Source organism: Leptopilina boulardi, unplaced genomic scaffold, assembly GCF_019393585.1.
Source record: "Leptopilina boulardi isolate dan_hultmark-lab unplaced genomic scaffold, ZJU_Lbou_2.1 LbouV2_121, whole genome shotgun sequence".
In the NCBI taxonomy this organism is placed as follows: Eukaryota; Metazoa; Arthropoda; class Insecta; order Hymenoptera; family Figitidae; genus Leptopilina; species Leptopilina boulardi.
The window spans coordinates 4540400-4556830 of NW_026137665.1; the positions used below are offsets into that span (position 1 = coordinate 4540400).

General features: G+C 26.5%; 4 protein-coding genes across 8 annotated transcripts in view; 1 reads left to right on the forward strand and 3 right to left on the reverse strand.

The window, feature by feature from the left end:
* Positions 1 to 16431, forward strand: part of LOC127285439 (basement membrane-specific heparan sulfate proteoglycan core protein-like) — a 389597-nt gene that overhangs the window by 362011 nt on the left and 11155 nt on the right. The gene's annotated exons all lie outside the window — the stretch shown is intronic.
* LOC127285469 (uncharacterized) lies at positions 2 to 1653 on the reverse strand. The gene is made up of 4 exons (XM_051311505.1): positions 1510 to 1653; positions 617 to 757; positions 376 to 531; positions 2 to 287 (listed from the first exon to the last, which is right to left on the reverse strand). Exons 1-4 carry the CDS (start codon positions 1555 to 1557, stop codon positions 108 to 110), a joined length of 525 nt encoding a protein of 174 aa, XP_051167462.1. The 5' UTR covers positions 1558 to 1653; the 3' UTR covers positions 2 to 107.
* On the reverse strand, positions 5833 to 8102 carry LOC127285461 (uncharacterized). Its single transcript, XM_051311492.1, has 4 exons — positions 7966 to 8102; positions 7658 to 7798; positions 6280 to 6435; positions 5833 to 6187 (listed from the first exon to the last, which is right to left on the reverse strand). Exons 1-4 carry the CDS (start codon positions 8014 to 8016, stop codon positions 6005 to 6007), a joined length of 531 nt encoding a protein of 176 aa, XP_051167449.1. The 5' UTR covers positions 8017 to 8102; the 3' UTR covers positions 5833 to 6004.
* Positions 11887 to 15218, reverse strand: LOC127285491 (uncharacterized). Its single transcript, XM_051311542.1, has 4 exons — positions 15089 to 15218; positions 14363 to 14503; positions 14080 to 14235; positions 11887 to 12142 (listed from the first exon to the last, which is right to left on the reverse strand). The coding sequence occupies exons 1-4, from the start codon at positions 15134 to 15136 to the stop codon at positions 11978 to 11980; spliced, it is 510 nt and encodes a 169-aa protein (XP_051167499.1). The 5' UTR covers positions 15137 to 15218; the 3' UTR covers positions 11887 to 11977.

The following is a 16431-nucleotide window of genomic DNA, read 5'->3' on the forward strand; positions in this document are numbered from 1 at the left end:
ATTTTATCTCAACAAGTTTATTTTATGAAAAAACTTACAAAAACTATATTTACATATAAAATCATGTAACCTGACTGTTAAAACATTCTCAAATGACCTTTATTTCATTATGTTTCTAAGCAGCCAGTGATATTTCCTCTAAATACGCCAATAATTATTGGAAGTGCATCTCCTTTATCCTTTTTTCTAAATATTTTCATTTCCGATCGATATGGTCCACACAATTTTTTATCCTTTGGCTCTGAATACGAATAAGTTGTAGGTACACTAAAAGTGGCTTTTGCACCCTTTAAAAAGATTGTGTAAATTAATTTTTCGACATTAATTTATTGATGTACAGAAAAGATTTGCTTTTATTGTTATATATATTTATACCTTTTTGATTGGACAATTTACAATATCTGCGACAGTTTTTAAAGCGAACCTCTGAACACTTCCTTCAAGTGAATATTTTTCATAAGTATTACACAAATTGTCAAGTTCAGCAGATCTACTTTTCTTGAGCTTTGTAAATCTAATAGCAAAAGTAGCCTGCGCAGATAAAAATAATATCATTAAAAAAAAAAAGGAAATATATTTGTTGCTGTTGACAATTTTAAATATTTTATTTACTTACTCTTAAAGGATTTATTTGCGCATTAATGGGTTCATTCCATGTAATTTCAGTTTTGCCATCTTTTGTTTTAATAGTTACACCAGGATAATCTATTACTTTCATAATATGTCCCCATGTTATTTCAGCTTTTTTATCCAATGCCTTAAAATATTTTTTTCTTTTTAAACTTTTGTCTTATTTTACTATAATTAATTCTCTATTTATATGTGAAGAAGTTAATTGCAATATATTTATTAAGGGTATGTGGGAACCTCCCACGTGACCTAGTATGGGAAAATGTGTTTTGGTAGTATACATTTCACTCTAAAATGAGAAAAGATTTTTGTCTAAAATTTTGAGGGATGATAGATTAGGATACAAGGAATCTCGCTGTTCTCCGAAAAATACATAATTTTGCGTTAAATTATTAAAAAATGAAGTTTAAAAAGTGGCATTTTTAAACGAAAATGAAAACAAAGATGGCGGCGCATACACAGACGTTGCTTGAGTGTGTCAGTGCTCCAGTAAACTGCGCCAATTCGAGCAAGTGGCCGCTGAATGAACTACGATTAAATACATTATTTTACTATTTATTGCTTTATTTTTATCATTTTTGCGTTAAGTTATGGTAAATGAGTAGAACAGCGAGATTACTTGTACCAAACAAAATCATTTCTCCAAAATTTTAACCCGAAATCTTTTTTTTATTTCAGAGAAAGTTTCAAACCCCAAAAAAAATACCTCCTTTGCCCACATACCCTTAAGTGCAGATTTTCCTTAATCTTAGAGAACTGAATTTTTTTTTTAAATTTTACATTTTATAATTTAAATTAATTTTGTTTTGTAAATGTTAAAAAGGCACCATCTTATCGTGTCCGTCTAAAGGTTAAAAATAATTCAAAAAAGAAACTTACATATCCTGCAGCAAAGGAAACAATCAACACACAAAGAAGTTTCAACATTTTGAAATTATTTTTTACATAGAATTATTATCAATATGCAAAAATAGAAATACAATTGTTTAAAAAGCAGCTCTTATTTATACATTTGTGGTAAGGATAACTAGTTTCGTTTATCAATAGTCGTAGAATTTTATTGCAAAACTATCTGTACATATTTGAAAATTATTATTGACAAAAACAAGTTAATTAACAATACTTAAGTTTTTTTTCTTTTCATTGTATTTTATCGTGTACATTTTTTTTTATCAAATACGAAATATTCTTTAAAATTAGATGTGGAAATGTAAAGCTAATATTTTCAATTTTTTAAAAATATTTCTATAGGTATTTTCTACGTTTTGTAAAAAGAAAAATTTTAATTACCCAAGCAAAAATTTACAACCGGCACAGTGTTGCGCCAGTACTGGCAATTACTGGCAAAGTATTGACCGCCAATATTGAACCAATACTGGCATATGTTTTGGATGATAAAGTTTATTAGTACTGGTCATTAGTAATGGTTTAGTACTGGCGTTCAGTACTGGTTCAATACAGGAATTTAGCAGTAATTTTGTATTTTACCAGTACGAGCAAAATTATAGTAACCAGTAATAAGCCAGCACTGGTAGATATTCAAAATTCAGGTTTTTTTTTCTTTTTACATTAATTGAGGAGCTGGATCGAAGAACTGACTCTTCGCTCGAACAATTAATAAAATTGAAGGAAATTATTGATTAAAATAGAGTTTATTTGATTCAAATATATTTTTTCAGTGTAAGAAAAATAATTTAAGAACTTGATTAATTATGTAGGGGAATAGTGTCAGGGTTGGACACAGTTTTGGTTTTTTGTTTATAAATATTTTGTTTAGATAAATTCAGTCAATTGTGGTATATGGGTGGAAAGATCTACAAAAGAGGAACACTTTTGCCGTGGACCGTAAATTGATTGGTCCAAAATTAATAAAGTTATAAACATTAAAAAAAAAAAATTTATACAATTTAAGTATTATTTTTCTAATATCTTTGGCACAATTTTGCACTGAAATATCAATAAAATAAAAGTTATTTGTATATTTATTTATAAATTGCGTCAAATTCATAATTAATATGGGTGTCCAACCCTAACTAGAAGCATCATTTTCGAATTGTGGTAACCATAACCAGACATGTGTCGCGATTAGATTTTTCACTTTTTTTCTTCTTAAATTATGTACCCCACAATATTTTCAATAAGCTTACCTTGCCGAATTCTTGCTTTTTTTACACATTTTTTAGGTTTATTCACAAGTCAAACAAAACTTTTTTTGTCTCTTCGATTGCACCGAAGTCACAGGAGACGCTACTTTTGATTCTCCAAAAATGTAATGCCACAAAAAGTTAGGTTACACTACTAGAAGATTCGTCACGTACGCATACAGGTGGCGCTAGTGTTCTTATTTAAAAAAAGCCAAGTGTCCAACCCTGACAAGTGCCCAACTCTGACACTATTCCCCTATTTCTTTTATTAAAAAGTTTTAATATTATATTTAAATTTCATAATTCCGTTAACGAACGCATTGCAGTAATCGAAAAGAAGTAGGGGAAAGGTGGGTAAGTTCGCCCAAAAAAAGTTTAGAGTATAAAAAAAGTTACATAATTTTAATGTTTGAGTATAAAAACTCTTTTCATAGTACAAAGACAACCTTTAGAAATAAAACAGAATAGTTATTTGAATTGTCTTTTAATGAAAATATTGAATAAATTGTAATTAAAATATCGATGGTAAAAATGAAGAATTGATCTGAGGTGCGGGTAAGTTTGACTACGGAGGAGGGTAAGTCTGTTTCTTCCAAAAAGTATGAATAAATTGAAGTAAATGTGTCAAATTTTTTTGTATTTGTTTTTATTAATCAAATAATCTTATGAATGTCTTAAAAATTAATACTGTATTATAATGAAATATACATTTTTTTTGTCAAATTTAATTTTTCAATCAAAACTAGTTTTTAAAGGAGGAGAAAGTAGCTACGTAAAGTACGTAACTCTCAGAGACAAATGCGCATGCGCGCTTTGTGCGCGCTTATTTCAAATGTTTTTCTTTCTCAAAATATTCAAATAATTATTTGTTATTATAAATTTATTAAATTATGCATTTTTTCTATTAAAAAATTTTTAGACATGAAAGGAAGAATCAATGCGAATGACAGTGAAAAAGATAATTTATTTATTAATATTTAACAATGTGTAAATAACATTTTTAATATTGGACGAAAAATCATATTTAACAATCATCTATTCTGAAACCCGATTAAAAATCAGATTTAACATTTTTCTATTCGGTATAAAATCTTTTAAAACTTTAAAATATCAAATTTTAGATAGGTATTGTATGTATATAATTGAGGTTATGCATAATAGTAATTTTCTTGATTCTGCTACAATAAATTAAAATTAAAAGCGAAACAAAAATTTAAATAATAAAGTATAAATAAAAATATACTTGTTATTGCAGCATTAAATTAAACTATTTTTAAATAATTACCTGCATTTGTAGAAATCTATCAGTTCTTCTTCTGCTGCATGTCTCTATATATACATTCTGAGCAATTGCGCATGTCCCATACCTAACTTACGTATCTTGCTTGCGCGACTTGTGATTTAACGAACTTAACCGCACGAACTTACTCGACATTAATAGTTTAAAAATTTTATTACTTATTTAATTTTACAACTTATTTTTAATTTTCAAAACATGATTTTCATAAAGTGTAATGTTCCAGAATTATAATAAAAAAAAAATTATCAATTTCTATGAATAATAAATACGTTTTTCCAAAATTTAAAATTGAAAAAATTTACAATTAGAAGCAACTTTTTCATACTTGTTAAATATTTTTGTTAATAACAAACCGATTACAATAAAACTTTTCATACACCATCGTTACCATACAATACTCCATTCTTAAAAATGGTTATACGTAATATTTATTTTTATAAAAGTTATTAAGAAAAACGAACTTATCCGCCGCGCGAACTTACCCACCTTTGCCCTATTAAAATAATTTAAAAACAATATGTATGTAAATTTGATTGTCAAACAACAAAAATACACAATTTTCACGTCTATGAAGTTGGCGTCGACGCTCAACGTCGAAAATTATTTTTTACGGGACCAAAAATAACAAATCATTTTTAAAAAAGTTTTGGGTTCACATAATACCTTAAAAAGTATTTCTTAAGGCATTACATATTTGGACCGAAAATCTTTTGAAAAAAAATAATTTGACATTTTCGGCGCTGAGCGTCAACTTCATGGAGGTCAATTTTGATAATTTTTCTGGATCCTGGCATTCGGTATTGACCCCAAAAACCCCCGAGTAAGTAGTTTTATACTAATTTAAAAGATTTTAGAATTTTTCATCCACCATATTGGATCCGCCATTTTGAATTTTTGAAAACCGATTTCAGATTTGTAATCAATGACTCCGTAAACCCCAGCTTAAGTTATGCTCCGTATTGGGGCAAGTTCACTGAGAAAAAAATTTAGTGATTGCAACAAAATTGTTTGATTAGACAATTTTGGTTCTTGTAACCAAATTTTGGTTGGCTGAAATAAAGTCGTAGAGTTATCTCAACCAAACCTTTGGTTAGGCCAACAAAATTATTTGGTTGAACATTTTTAAATTCTAACCAAAATTTGGTTACGACAACAAAATAATTTGGTTAACACAACAAAATAGTTTGGTCTAAAAAACCAAATGATCGTTTGTTGTCCTAACCAAAATTTGGTTGCGACAACCAAATAATTTTTTTCTCTCTCAGCTCATAGCTTAAGAGAACAGTTAGTTTAAATCTCTCACAAGGATGGGTAGTCCAGTGGTCAGAGCTCCCGATCTTTAGTTTTAAAACAGAGGTTCGATCCCAGGCGGAGATGAGATTTTCCAAAGTCCACAAATATTTCAATTGGATAAATATAAATTCAATGTTAAATTGATAATAAATAAATAATGAAATAAATAAAAAAGATGAAAAGGAAAGAAATAAGGTAGAATAAAATTTTTAATTTTACAAAAAAAAACTGTTTGTTTGATCAACCAAACATTTTTGTTGACCTAACAAAAGAAATTTGGTTGAGCTAACCAAAGATTTTTGTTATACCAACAAAGAATACTCAACCAAATTTTTTGGTTGACTCAAACAAATAGTTTGGTTGCTTAAATACCAACAAAATTTTTTTGTTGGCCCAACCAAATTTTGGTTGCTCTGACTAAACATTTTTCTCAGTGTTGTCACAGCTGGTTTTTTTAAAGAAAATAATTTTTATTTTCATAATTTATTCAACATTTTGAAATTCAAATAGGATTATTATTTTTTATTATAATTATTATAAATAACCACTCTCTGGCTTCATTATTTTAGAGACAATTTACCAGAATTTTAGATTTAAGTGACTTTTAATTAAATTTTTATTTAAACATCATTTTTGGTTATGGCCTTTTTGGACAATCTGTCATAATACCTTTAAATGCACCTATAATTATTGGTTGTGCATTTCCTGTATCCTTTTTTCTAAATACTTTCATTTCCGATCGATATGGTCCACATAAACTCTCTTTTGTTAATTCTGTATAAGAATAAGTTAATGGTACACTAAATGTGGCTTTTGCACCCTATAAAAATTAAAATAATACATTAAACATTTCCAGTTCGTTAATTTAATCGTATATATATTAAAACAAATTTTAAAATTTGTTCTCTTTACCTTGCTAATCGGACACTTTTGGGCATTTGCGATAAATTTTAAAATGAATATCTGAACACTTTCTTCTAATGATGTATGTTCATAAATTCCACACAAATTGTCAAGTTCAGCAGACATAGTTCTCTTTTGTTTTGTAAATCTAATAGAAAAAGTAGCCTACATAAGAATAATAAATACATTTACTATTTTAAGTCAAGAAATTTTCATCTTAATGTTGTGCATATAAAATGCACTTTATATTAAATTCAACATACTCCTGTATATATATACAAAATCGTGTTACAGTTTTTATTTACCATTTTGTATACTTTAGAAAAAATCATTGAAAAAGTAAATATTTGTTAATTTTGAATATTTTATTTAGGGTAACGGCACCAGTGAAGGAACTGACACCAGTGAAAGAACAAATTTCATGTTTTGCAATCTAATTAGTGTAATAAGCAATTTGGTATTATAAATTATATATTTTTATGTTCCTTATTTAATTTACGTCTTTAGTATGTAAGATACCTAGAGAGTTAACACGTAAATTTAGAAAAAAAAAAAAAATTTTTTAAATGTTGTGTTGCAAATTTATCTTCAACAATAAGAACTCTTCTCTGACACGTTATTTCTTTTTTCACATTTAACTAATTTAAACTGCCTTAAATCGTCGGTCTTCTTTAAACTAAATTTATCTTGTGTATTAGAAATACTTCTTTTCATTTAAAAGCTAATAAAATATTAATTTGCCATATGAAAAGCAAATTCCGTCATTGGGTTTTTTTTTTTTTTATTTACTAGTGAAAGAACAGAAATGTTTTTTCACTGGTTCCAATGCAATCCAATGAAGGAACACCTCCAACGAATAGTCTGAAGTCAAACAAAAAAATGACAAAATCAAATAGGTTAACACTGTTAGGTTACAATAATATTGTCAAAATAAATTGCAACTAGATGATTGATTGTAGGTTATAAATGCATTTTCAATTAAAAATAAGATTCTGCAAACTTAGTTAAAAAATATTCATAATTATCATTAATTTACCTTTATTTTAGTATATTACAAACATTTTATTACTTTATCTTTGTTTTAATATATTTTTTAAATATATTTTAAATATATATTTCACATTGTTCTTTCACTGGATGCAGAAAATTCTTTCATTAGACAATTTGTTCTTTCACTGGTGAAATAGGTATGTTTTACTTATTAATTAAAATTTTAATTAACATCTTATATTTATGAAAATTAAATATGACCTTCGCATTCTACACTTAATTAGCTATCGAAAAAAAATTGGTAAAAAAATTTTCAATAACTGCATTCAAAAATAATAAATGATAAAAGTATGCATTTCCTTAAATGTTCTTTCACTGGTGCCGTTACCCTACTTACTCTTAAAGGATTTATTTGCGAATTAACGGGTTCATTCCATGTAATTTCAGTTGTACCATTATTTGTTTTTACAGTTACACCTGGATAATATTTTCCTTTCATAATACGTCCCCAAGTTACTTCAGCTTTTTTAGCCTCTGTCTAAAAAAAAAGTAAAAAGAATCTAAAATTAAGTTACTTCATTCGAAAAGAATGATTTTTTGAATCTACAAATAGTAAAAAGTATTTTATTGCAGTTTTTATTTAATAAAATAAACTAGGTACTTATTTAGTAAAGATTTATTTTAATATTTTGAAAAGAAACATACATATCCTATAGTAAAGAAAACAAATAACACACAAAGAATAAGTTTTAGCATTTTAAAATTTTTAATATATTATTTAGAATCATGTATTCAAAACTGAAAAATTCTTTTCTTTCAGACAGCTCTTATTTATACAAAAAGAAAAGTGATACTAGTTTTGTTTATTATCAGAAAAGTGGAAGTTATTTGTAAACATTTACATGTATATCTATAAAAAACATTATATAGATAAGTGCCGGTTAATTAAAAATATTTACGATGAAATAAGTTTTACAATAGGTAGTTGTTATTTTGTTTTGTAAAATTATGTTTTTTTATCAAATATGAAATATTGTTTAAAATTAGATATGAAAATGTTTAGGGTCAGTTGGGGTAAATGGGGACAAAATTGCTATTTTTCACAAATTACCTAAGTTTCTTCCTTTAAAAGGTAATATTTGCGGTTTTATTTTTTTTTTAACTTGTTATTTACATTCCCAGGATTAATTTTATGTATCAGAAAAAAATTTAGATAAGCTTTAAACTCATGAAACTGACTTTCCCCATTTACCCCAAAATTTAGAAAATTTCATAAAATTTGGGGTAAATGGGGACAGCATAGTTTTTAAGAAAGGTTTAAGAAAAAAGTTTCCTTAAGTATATTACTGTATTAAGAAATGAAAAAACTTGAAAAAAATTTATAGTAGATATATAATAGTTGAACCAATTGAAATTTTTTTATTTTTTTTTATTTCAGTATTTTGTCTCGCATTTGAAAAAAAAACAGACTTAAAAATCACACCAAATTTTTTTCTTATTCCTTATGACTCCCATAATAGAAATTCACTTGAATTTTTGATTTTTATTAATTTCGTTAATAATGATAAGCTGTCCTCATTTACCCCAAAAATTTGAAAACTCAGGGTAAATGGGAACAGCTTGTCATTATTAACCAAATTGATAAAAATCAAAAATTCAAGTGAATTTCTGTTATAGGAGTCATAAGGAATAAGAAAAAAATTTGGTATGATTTTTAAATCTGTTTTCTTTGAAATGCTCGACAAAAAACTGAAACAGTTTGACTTTGATTTTCAAGTTTTCATGCATTGAGCGATAACTTTTTTTATCTTGCTGCCAATTATTGTCAAGATAAAAGCTTGGCAATACTCAAAACCTCTTGCAGGTGATCTGAGATTAAAATGTTGACTTATTGTTAGCGTAATTTTAATAATGGCCTGATTTAGAATCGAAAAGAATTTTTTCAGGAACAAAAAATAAGTTAAAATTACGATAACAATAAGTTTTATTATAAGTTATTAAGTAATATTCCTGAATATTTTTCAAAAAGTTGGAAAGCAGATGCTCGATTACGTAACTATTCCGCATTCCAAATTCCACTTTCCGCATTACGGAATTTACTTTTTACCTCCATTTTTTAGTTTGCAAATTCTTTTTTACATTTTCTGAATTCCGTATTCTACTTTTTACTTTCCGGATTCCAAATTCCAAGTTTCGCTTTTCAAATTTTATTTTTCAACATGCAGGTTTCTCCATTTATTTTTTGATATATTTAATTTAAAAAAAAATGTTACGTAAAACTTTTTATAATATAACACAGGCCAACACTGATTTTGGTGCGGCAAATGTCAGACCTGTTTTTGATATGTTTTTTCATGCTGAACACAAATCCGTAAACGAAAAGTTCCTATCAGCTCTAGTTTTTGAGAAAAACGGGTTTTAAATGTTCAAAAATCGCGTTTTTGTCTAATTTTGAGTACCTTTAGCACTGAAATATAAGGTCGTAGAACCTTCCACTTGGGCTTAAATTGAGGCTTAATGTTTCAACTACTATCCCAAAAAATGACCTATGTTGCACCATAATCTTAAAGTAATTTGTTATCATTTTTGATTCGCAAATATTAATTTTGTAAAAGTTTGAGCGCGTACCTCTAGCAAAGAAAAAAGGATCATAGAACCTTTTATTTGAACTTAAAATAAAGTTTGAATTTTAGACTACAAGCCCTAAAAATTATATTATTCAGTAATAACCTCAAAATTGTTGGTAAATAGTATTTAGCTACAGAACTGATTTGGTAATATTTAAATAACTCTAGTCAATAAAATCAAAGGTGAGTGAACCTTCTTGTTGAGCTTCAATTCAATTTATCCCTTGATTGTAGTTCATAAAAATTACATTGCTGCACCTTAACCTCAAGGACTAGATCACAGAAAAAACTTGGACTCATTTTTGTTGCAACTCATTTTCTTTTGGGTATCGAAATGAGTATGGGACAAACTTCATGTTATTCAAAATGATATTGGCTGGAATTTCAGATTTCTAAGTTGGCATCATAAGCAGAGTAATTTTGTATTTCAATTATTGTTTCTAATATTTCAACAACACCAGAAAGATTATTTTGACCAGTACGAATATTTAGAAGTTTTTAAATAAAAATTATTTATTATTATTTACGTAGATAATAATTAATTTCATAAGTTTTTAAATTTACCGCTATTATTTAAGTTGGCAGTACCGTTCCTGTTGTCAAAACACATGTTTTCATTTTTCTAACCTAAAAACATATTTCCTTTATTATTTTATTACGCGATTACAAGCAATTTTTAATCAAATATATTAAGTCTAGCGTGTTATTTACTTCTTTGTAATTATTATATTTCATGTTTTTGTGCAAAATTATTCGTTATTTCACAATATTTTTCCATTTTTCTTTTTCTCAAAATGAAACTTGCCTGTTTCATTTTGATACTTTTACCTTAGAACTCGAAATGAAACAACCAGTTTCATTTTTGTTGCGAATCAAATTGAGTATAGAATCTATACTCAATTTGAATTCAGGTTTTTTCTGTGATGTACGCGCACAAACTTTTACAAAATTAATATTTGGAAATCAAAAATGGATAACAAATGACTTTGAGGTTATGGTGCAAGATAGGTCATTTTTGGGGATAATAGTTAAAACATTAAGCTTCAAATTAAGCCCAAGTGGAAGGTTCTAAGACCTTTTGTTTCAGTGTTAGAGGTACTCAAAGTTAGCCAAAAACGCGATTTTTGAACATTTTAAACCCGTTTTTCTCAAAAACTAGAGCTGATAGGAAATTTTCGTTTACGAATTCGTGTTCGGCACGAAAAAACCTATCAGAAACAGGTCTGACATTTGCCGCACCAAAAAAGTTTGCTAATTTTGTTGGCCTGTGTAATTAGATTTCGTAAAAATTGTAGTTCTTGATATGTTCATTATTTTTAGCTATAATTTTTGTTTTCTATTTTGGAATATTATTAATATTATTATTTTAAATTTGTAAAACTGGAATGTGGAAAATAGAATACGAAAAGTGGAATGTGAAATGCGGAAAGTGAAGAGTGGAATCCGGAATGTGAAATGCAGAAAGTGAAAAATGGAATGTGGAATGCGTAAAGTGAAGGAAACAAATAAATATTTTATAAAATTAAGGGGTAACACCACCCCCAATTTTGACCCTCTTAAATTTAAATCCTTAAACGAGGTTATATTTTTTTTCTTGCATTATTTAGGTTCTAAAAACATAGAGGATGGTCAAAAAAATAAAATTTTAATTTTTGACCATTTTAGAAATAAATGTCTTAAAAAAATTAATATTTTAAATATCTATATTCTTTCACACTTTTGACTATTTTTCATCGCCAATTTTTTTTCCACGTTCTTTTTTTTAATAATTCTTTAGAATCTCTTGCATGGATTTTCAAAAATTTTAATTTTTTCAAAAAATAAAAATTCTAAAATGATGCAAGAAAAAAAATATAACCTCGTTTAATAATTTAAATTTAAGTGTGTCAAAAATGAATTGTTATTTTGTAATAATAAAAAATAAATTAATTAAAAAACAAAAGAAATTTAACAAAAAATTTTCACCAATAATTACAAGATTTTAAATTAAATCAAACTCTTATGTTTTTATCATTACTTTATTAAATTAAATGTTAGGAATTATTTTTTGTTTTATTTTGTTTAAATGAACCTTTTTTTAATTATTCTTCTTAACAGCCTGTGATATTTCCTTCAAACATCCCGGTAAATAATGGATTGGTATTTCCATTATCCTTTTTTCTAAACACTTTCATTTCCGATCGAAATGGTCCACACAAATTTCCATTCATCGTATACGAAAAAGCTGAAGGTACACTAAATGTGGCTTGTGTTCCCTATAAAAATTAAGTTAATATATTAAATTTTCAACATTATAATTCAACTCATTTTATTCTGTTGCGTCAACAACATTTTTGATTGTCCCAACAAAATTTTAGTTAAGGCAACAAAAATCCTTTTTTTCAAATTTTTGTTATGTCAAACCAAAGTTTGATTGAGACAATCAAAATATTATTTTGTTGTCAAAACCAAACCCTTTTTTCAGTATGTAATTGCTATTATCAATAAATTAATCATTTCAGCAATAAATTACAATAAAAAGAACGTTACAAAATTTCCCATTTTCCCACAAAAGTTATTTTCTTAAAAAAAAAAAAATTATTTTTAAATAGGGTCAGACGGGGTAAATACGAACGCTTTTAGTAAGTTTCAACAATAACCTAAGTTTTTTCTTTTAAAAGACAATACTTTCGGTATTCTGGTGCATGAAGTTGTTACTTTACTTCCATAGAACAATTTTATGGGGTAGAAATTTTTTTTGATAAATTACAATCGCAGGAAACTTAGCGTTCATATTTACCTCGATACTTTGCAACTTTCCTAAAATACCGGGGTAAATACGAACGCCACTGTATTTCAGAAAAATTTTAGGGAAAATAAATTTAAAGTATTGCAATTGTTAAACTTATATAAAAACTCAAAAAAAATACGATAATAAACCTATTATGTAATAATGCATCATATATAAATACAAAAATCAAACAGGTTAAAAATTAAAATGCATTACACAATTAAAACCTTCAATAACTTTATCAAATCATAACGGATTTTTGCAAAAAATTGGTACAGAAAGTATTTTGGAGTGATTGAATGTAAATACAAAAATAAAAGTCAAATTTTTTAAATTCAAAATGGCGGACTTTCCTAAAACTTATTTTTAAAAATGATGAAATTTTAACTCCAAATTCGTAATCAGCGACCCTGAAACCCCCCGAGTAACAATTTTCGAGCGAATCCAAGGAATTTTTTAATTCTCGTCCGCCATTTTGAATTTTGAAAAACTGACTTGAAATTGGTAATCAGCGACTAGAATACCAAATTTTATTAAGATCCTGAAAAACTTTTTTCAACAAACCATTTGGCAAAAAAAGTGGAACACTCCTTCGAGAGAACAGAGATTAAGTTTCTGCTTATTAATTACTAACGAGGATACGTATAGAAAGAAAAACTTTTTTCTATGTACTTTTATAATGTTAAAATAATAGTGTAATGAAATAAAAACAATTTTTGATATAAGAAAAAATTATTGAAAATATCGTTCGGATTTACCCCGGTTTTCCAATTTTCCGGGGTAAATACGAACGGTCTGATATTATTAATAAAATTTTACAGAAGGCAAAAATGAAAAATAGTTTCTGTTTTAGTATTCATAACAAACAATTATAAATAATAAAATGAATTTTTAGCTTCTTTTTCTTCAAATACGAGGCAAAATACTGAAAGAGTGTCATCTTTGATTTTCAATCTTTTTTGCAATACTCGTTATCTTTGTTTATGCTGTTGCTAATTAACAAACGAAAAATGGGATAATACTTAGAATCTCTTGAAGAGGATCTGAGGTAAAAATTCTCATGTCTAACTTATTTTTTTAAATTTTAATTAAGCTGAAATAATTAGCGTTCGGATTTACCCCGGCTGACCCTACCATATTTCAAGATGAGAAAAACCTATTTTTTGTTTTTAAATTTGTCAATTGAATCTCGAAAAAAAATTTTTTATTTAAGACAGCTGAAAATTTCAATTGTTTATAAGTTTAAGAAACAATTTTTTTTTTTTTGTTATATTTTCATTTCAGAAACTTATTTTGATAATACAGTAAGAATAAAAAAAAACTATTAAATTTTTTCAAAAAAATATTCCAGTCAATAAAAAATATTTTAAAAAAATCTCACACTGAATACTCCACACTGGGAAGAATTTTTAATACACTTACTTTTTTGATCGGACAAGTATTAACATCAGCGATAGTTTTCAAAATAAAGAGTTGAACGCTTTCTTTAAATGAAGCTTTTTCATTAGTACCACACAGATTGTCTAGATCAACAGACTCAATTTTATTGAGATTTGTAAATTTAATAATAAAAGTAGCCTACACAAAAGAATAATAAACACATATAATATTGTCTTCAAATTGTACCATTTGTAGTTGAGAAAAAAATCATTAAAAAAAGGTAAACATTTGTTTATAGCAAATATTCAAAACTTTATTTACTCACTCTTAAAGAATTTTTATCTACACTAATTGGTTCATTCCATGTAAATTCAGTTTTATCATTTTTTATTTTTATAGTTAGACCAGGATAATTTATTCCTTTTATAAAACGTGCCTTAGTAAATTCAGCTTTTTTCTCCAATGCCTAAAATATTGTATACCAAATTTTATTTTATAATTATTAACCCCTTGACAGTCGATGGCCCATATATGTCCAAAAATATGGCGTCCAAAAAAATTTTTAAATTGACTAAATTTGCATAAAAATAGTTCCGTTAGGGTTTTTGGGATCGCTAAATCCAAATTTGAGATCAGATTTAAACATAATTAAAAACGGCGGACCCAATATGGCGGAAATTAAAATTAAATTTTTCCGCCATATTAGGTGGCCATTTTTGGTCCGCCATTTTGAATTTTTTTAATTTGACCTTAAATTTGGATTCAGCGACCGCAAAAACTTTTAATACGATGATATAATATTTTTTTGGAAACCTTCTTTTTGGACCGTTTTGGGCCCATAAACGATTTTTGTACTCAACTGCGAAGGGGTTAAACATTGAAATCATTTGCAATATATTATATATATATTATATATTATATATTATATATATTATATATATTTCTTTATGTAAAAAGAAAATTAACAATAATTGAAAGATTATTTAATATAAAAATACATTAATTATTGAGTGAAAAGTTTACTTTAACTTATTTTTCAAAAGAAACTTACATATCCAATAGCAAAGAAAACAACTAATACGCAAAGAAATTTTATCATTTTAAATTTATTTATTACAGACAATCTTCAATGTAAAACTGTAAAAAATTATTTAAAATTCAATTCTTATTTATACATTGTATGTTGGAGAAACTAGTTTTGATTATCATCAGAAACTTAGAAGTTAATTGGAAAAAAAAATTATTATCTATTTAAAAATTATGGATAAAAACCAGTTAATTAACAGTAATTACTGAAATATTTTTTAAAAACCTATTATTTATGAAAAAAAATTTAAACAGCTTGCGGCTATATTTAGAGTCTTGAAACCAACATAACCACAAAATTTAGGTCATTTTTGGCGAGAAATACGGAGAGAGAGAAAGAGGAGGGGAGGGGGAAGGACTTGCGACTCTATTCAGAGTCTTGAAACGAACATAACCTCAAAATTTAGGTCATTTTTGGCGGGAAATACGGAGAGGGGGGAGGACTTGCAGCCCTATTCAGAGTCTTGAAACGAACATAACCTCAAAATATAGATCATTTTTGGCCGTAGAGGGGGGGAGTTGTGGCTATATTCAGAGTCTTGAAACAGCGGCGGCGGCGACATCTTTTTATAATATAGTTAGATATATATTTTTTTTGCTAGAGGATGGGAATATTAAATAAAAAATGTAACGTGGCTTCATATTCAAATGTCTCCATACTATCTAATTTTAAAGAATGTTTTATATTTGATAAAAAAAATAACATTTTGAAAAACATTGTATCAAGTATTATTGTAAATTAATAGGTTTCTATTCCTAAATTTTAAGTAGATAGATAATTTTTTGCAATTAACTTTTACTTCCCTATTGATAAACAAAACTAGTTTTTTTTACATTAAGTGTATAAGAAAAAACTGTCTTTTAAATATATTTTTTTTAATTTTGCATTAAAAATTTTCAACCTAACATAATTTAAAAATTAGATATTTGAAAAAAATTATCAATTCTAAATAAATTAAATTAATTTCAATTTTATTGCAATCTAAATTTTAATTTGAATTTCATGTTATTTAACTTTCAATCAATTCTAATTTTTATTGGTGAAAACAAAATTAATGAATTAAAATTTTAATCACATGCAAATTTAATCAATCGAAATTTTAATCTGTCTAAAGATTAATCGAAATTTTAATCTGTCTAAAGATTAATCGATTTAAACATCAAATTATCGGAATTTAAACTTTTTTCAAATTTTAATTTATTTAAGTTTCAAATTATACGAATTTCAATTTATCCAATTTTTTTAATTGATTTAATTTTCAAATTATTCGTATTTAAATTTTTCCAAATTTTCATTATTTTATGTTT

What these genes read in the sequence shown, in the direction of transcription:
- LOC127285469 (XM_051311505.1), bottom strand. Translation starts at nt 1,557, where the DNA reads ATGTTGAAACTTCTTTGTGTGTTGATTGTTTCCTTTGCTGCAGGATAT. An exon ending in TTTCCTTTGCTGCAGGATAT is followed by an intron (nt 758 to 1,509) that starts GTAAGTTTCTTT and finishes AAATATTTTAAG; the next exon opens with GCATTGGATAAAAAAGCTGA. An exon ending in CGCAAATAAATCCTTTAAGA is followed by an intron (nt 532 to 616) that starts GTAAGTAAATAA and finishes TTATCTGCGCAG; the next exon opens with GCTACTTTTGCTATTAGATT.
- LOC127285461 (XM_051311492.1), bottom strand. Translation starts at nt 8,016, where the DNA reads ATGCTAAAACTTATTCTTTGTGTGTTATTTGTTTTCTTTACTATAGGA. An exon ending in TTTTCTTTACTATAGGATAT is followed by an intron (nt 7,799 to 7,965) that starts GTATGTTTCTTT and finishes CTTTTTTTTTAG; the next exon opens with ACAGAGGCTAAAAAAGCTGA. An exon ending in AAAAGTGTCCGATTAGCAAG is followed by an intron (nt 6,188 to 6,279) that starts GTAAAGAGAACA and finishes TAATTTTTATAG; the next exon opens with GGTGCAAAAGCCACATTTAG.
- LOC127285491 (XM_051311542.1), bottom strand. Translation starts at nt 15,136, where the DNA reads ATGATAAAATTTCTTTGCGTATTAGTTGTTTTCTTTGCTATTGGATAT. An exon ending in TTTTCTTTGCTATTGGATAT is followed by an intron (nt 14,504 to 15,088) that starts GTAAGTTTCTTT and finishes ACAATATTTTAG; the next exon opens with GCATTGGAGAAAAAAGCTGA. An exon ending in ATACTTGTCCGATCAAAAAA is followed by an intron (nt 12,143 to 14,079) that starts GTAAGTGTATTA and finishes TAATTTTTATAG; the next exon opens with GGAACACAAGCCACATTTAG.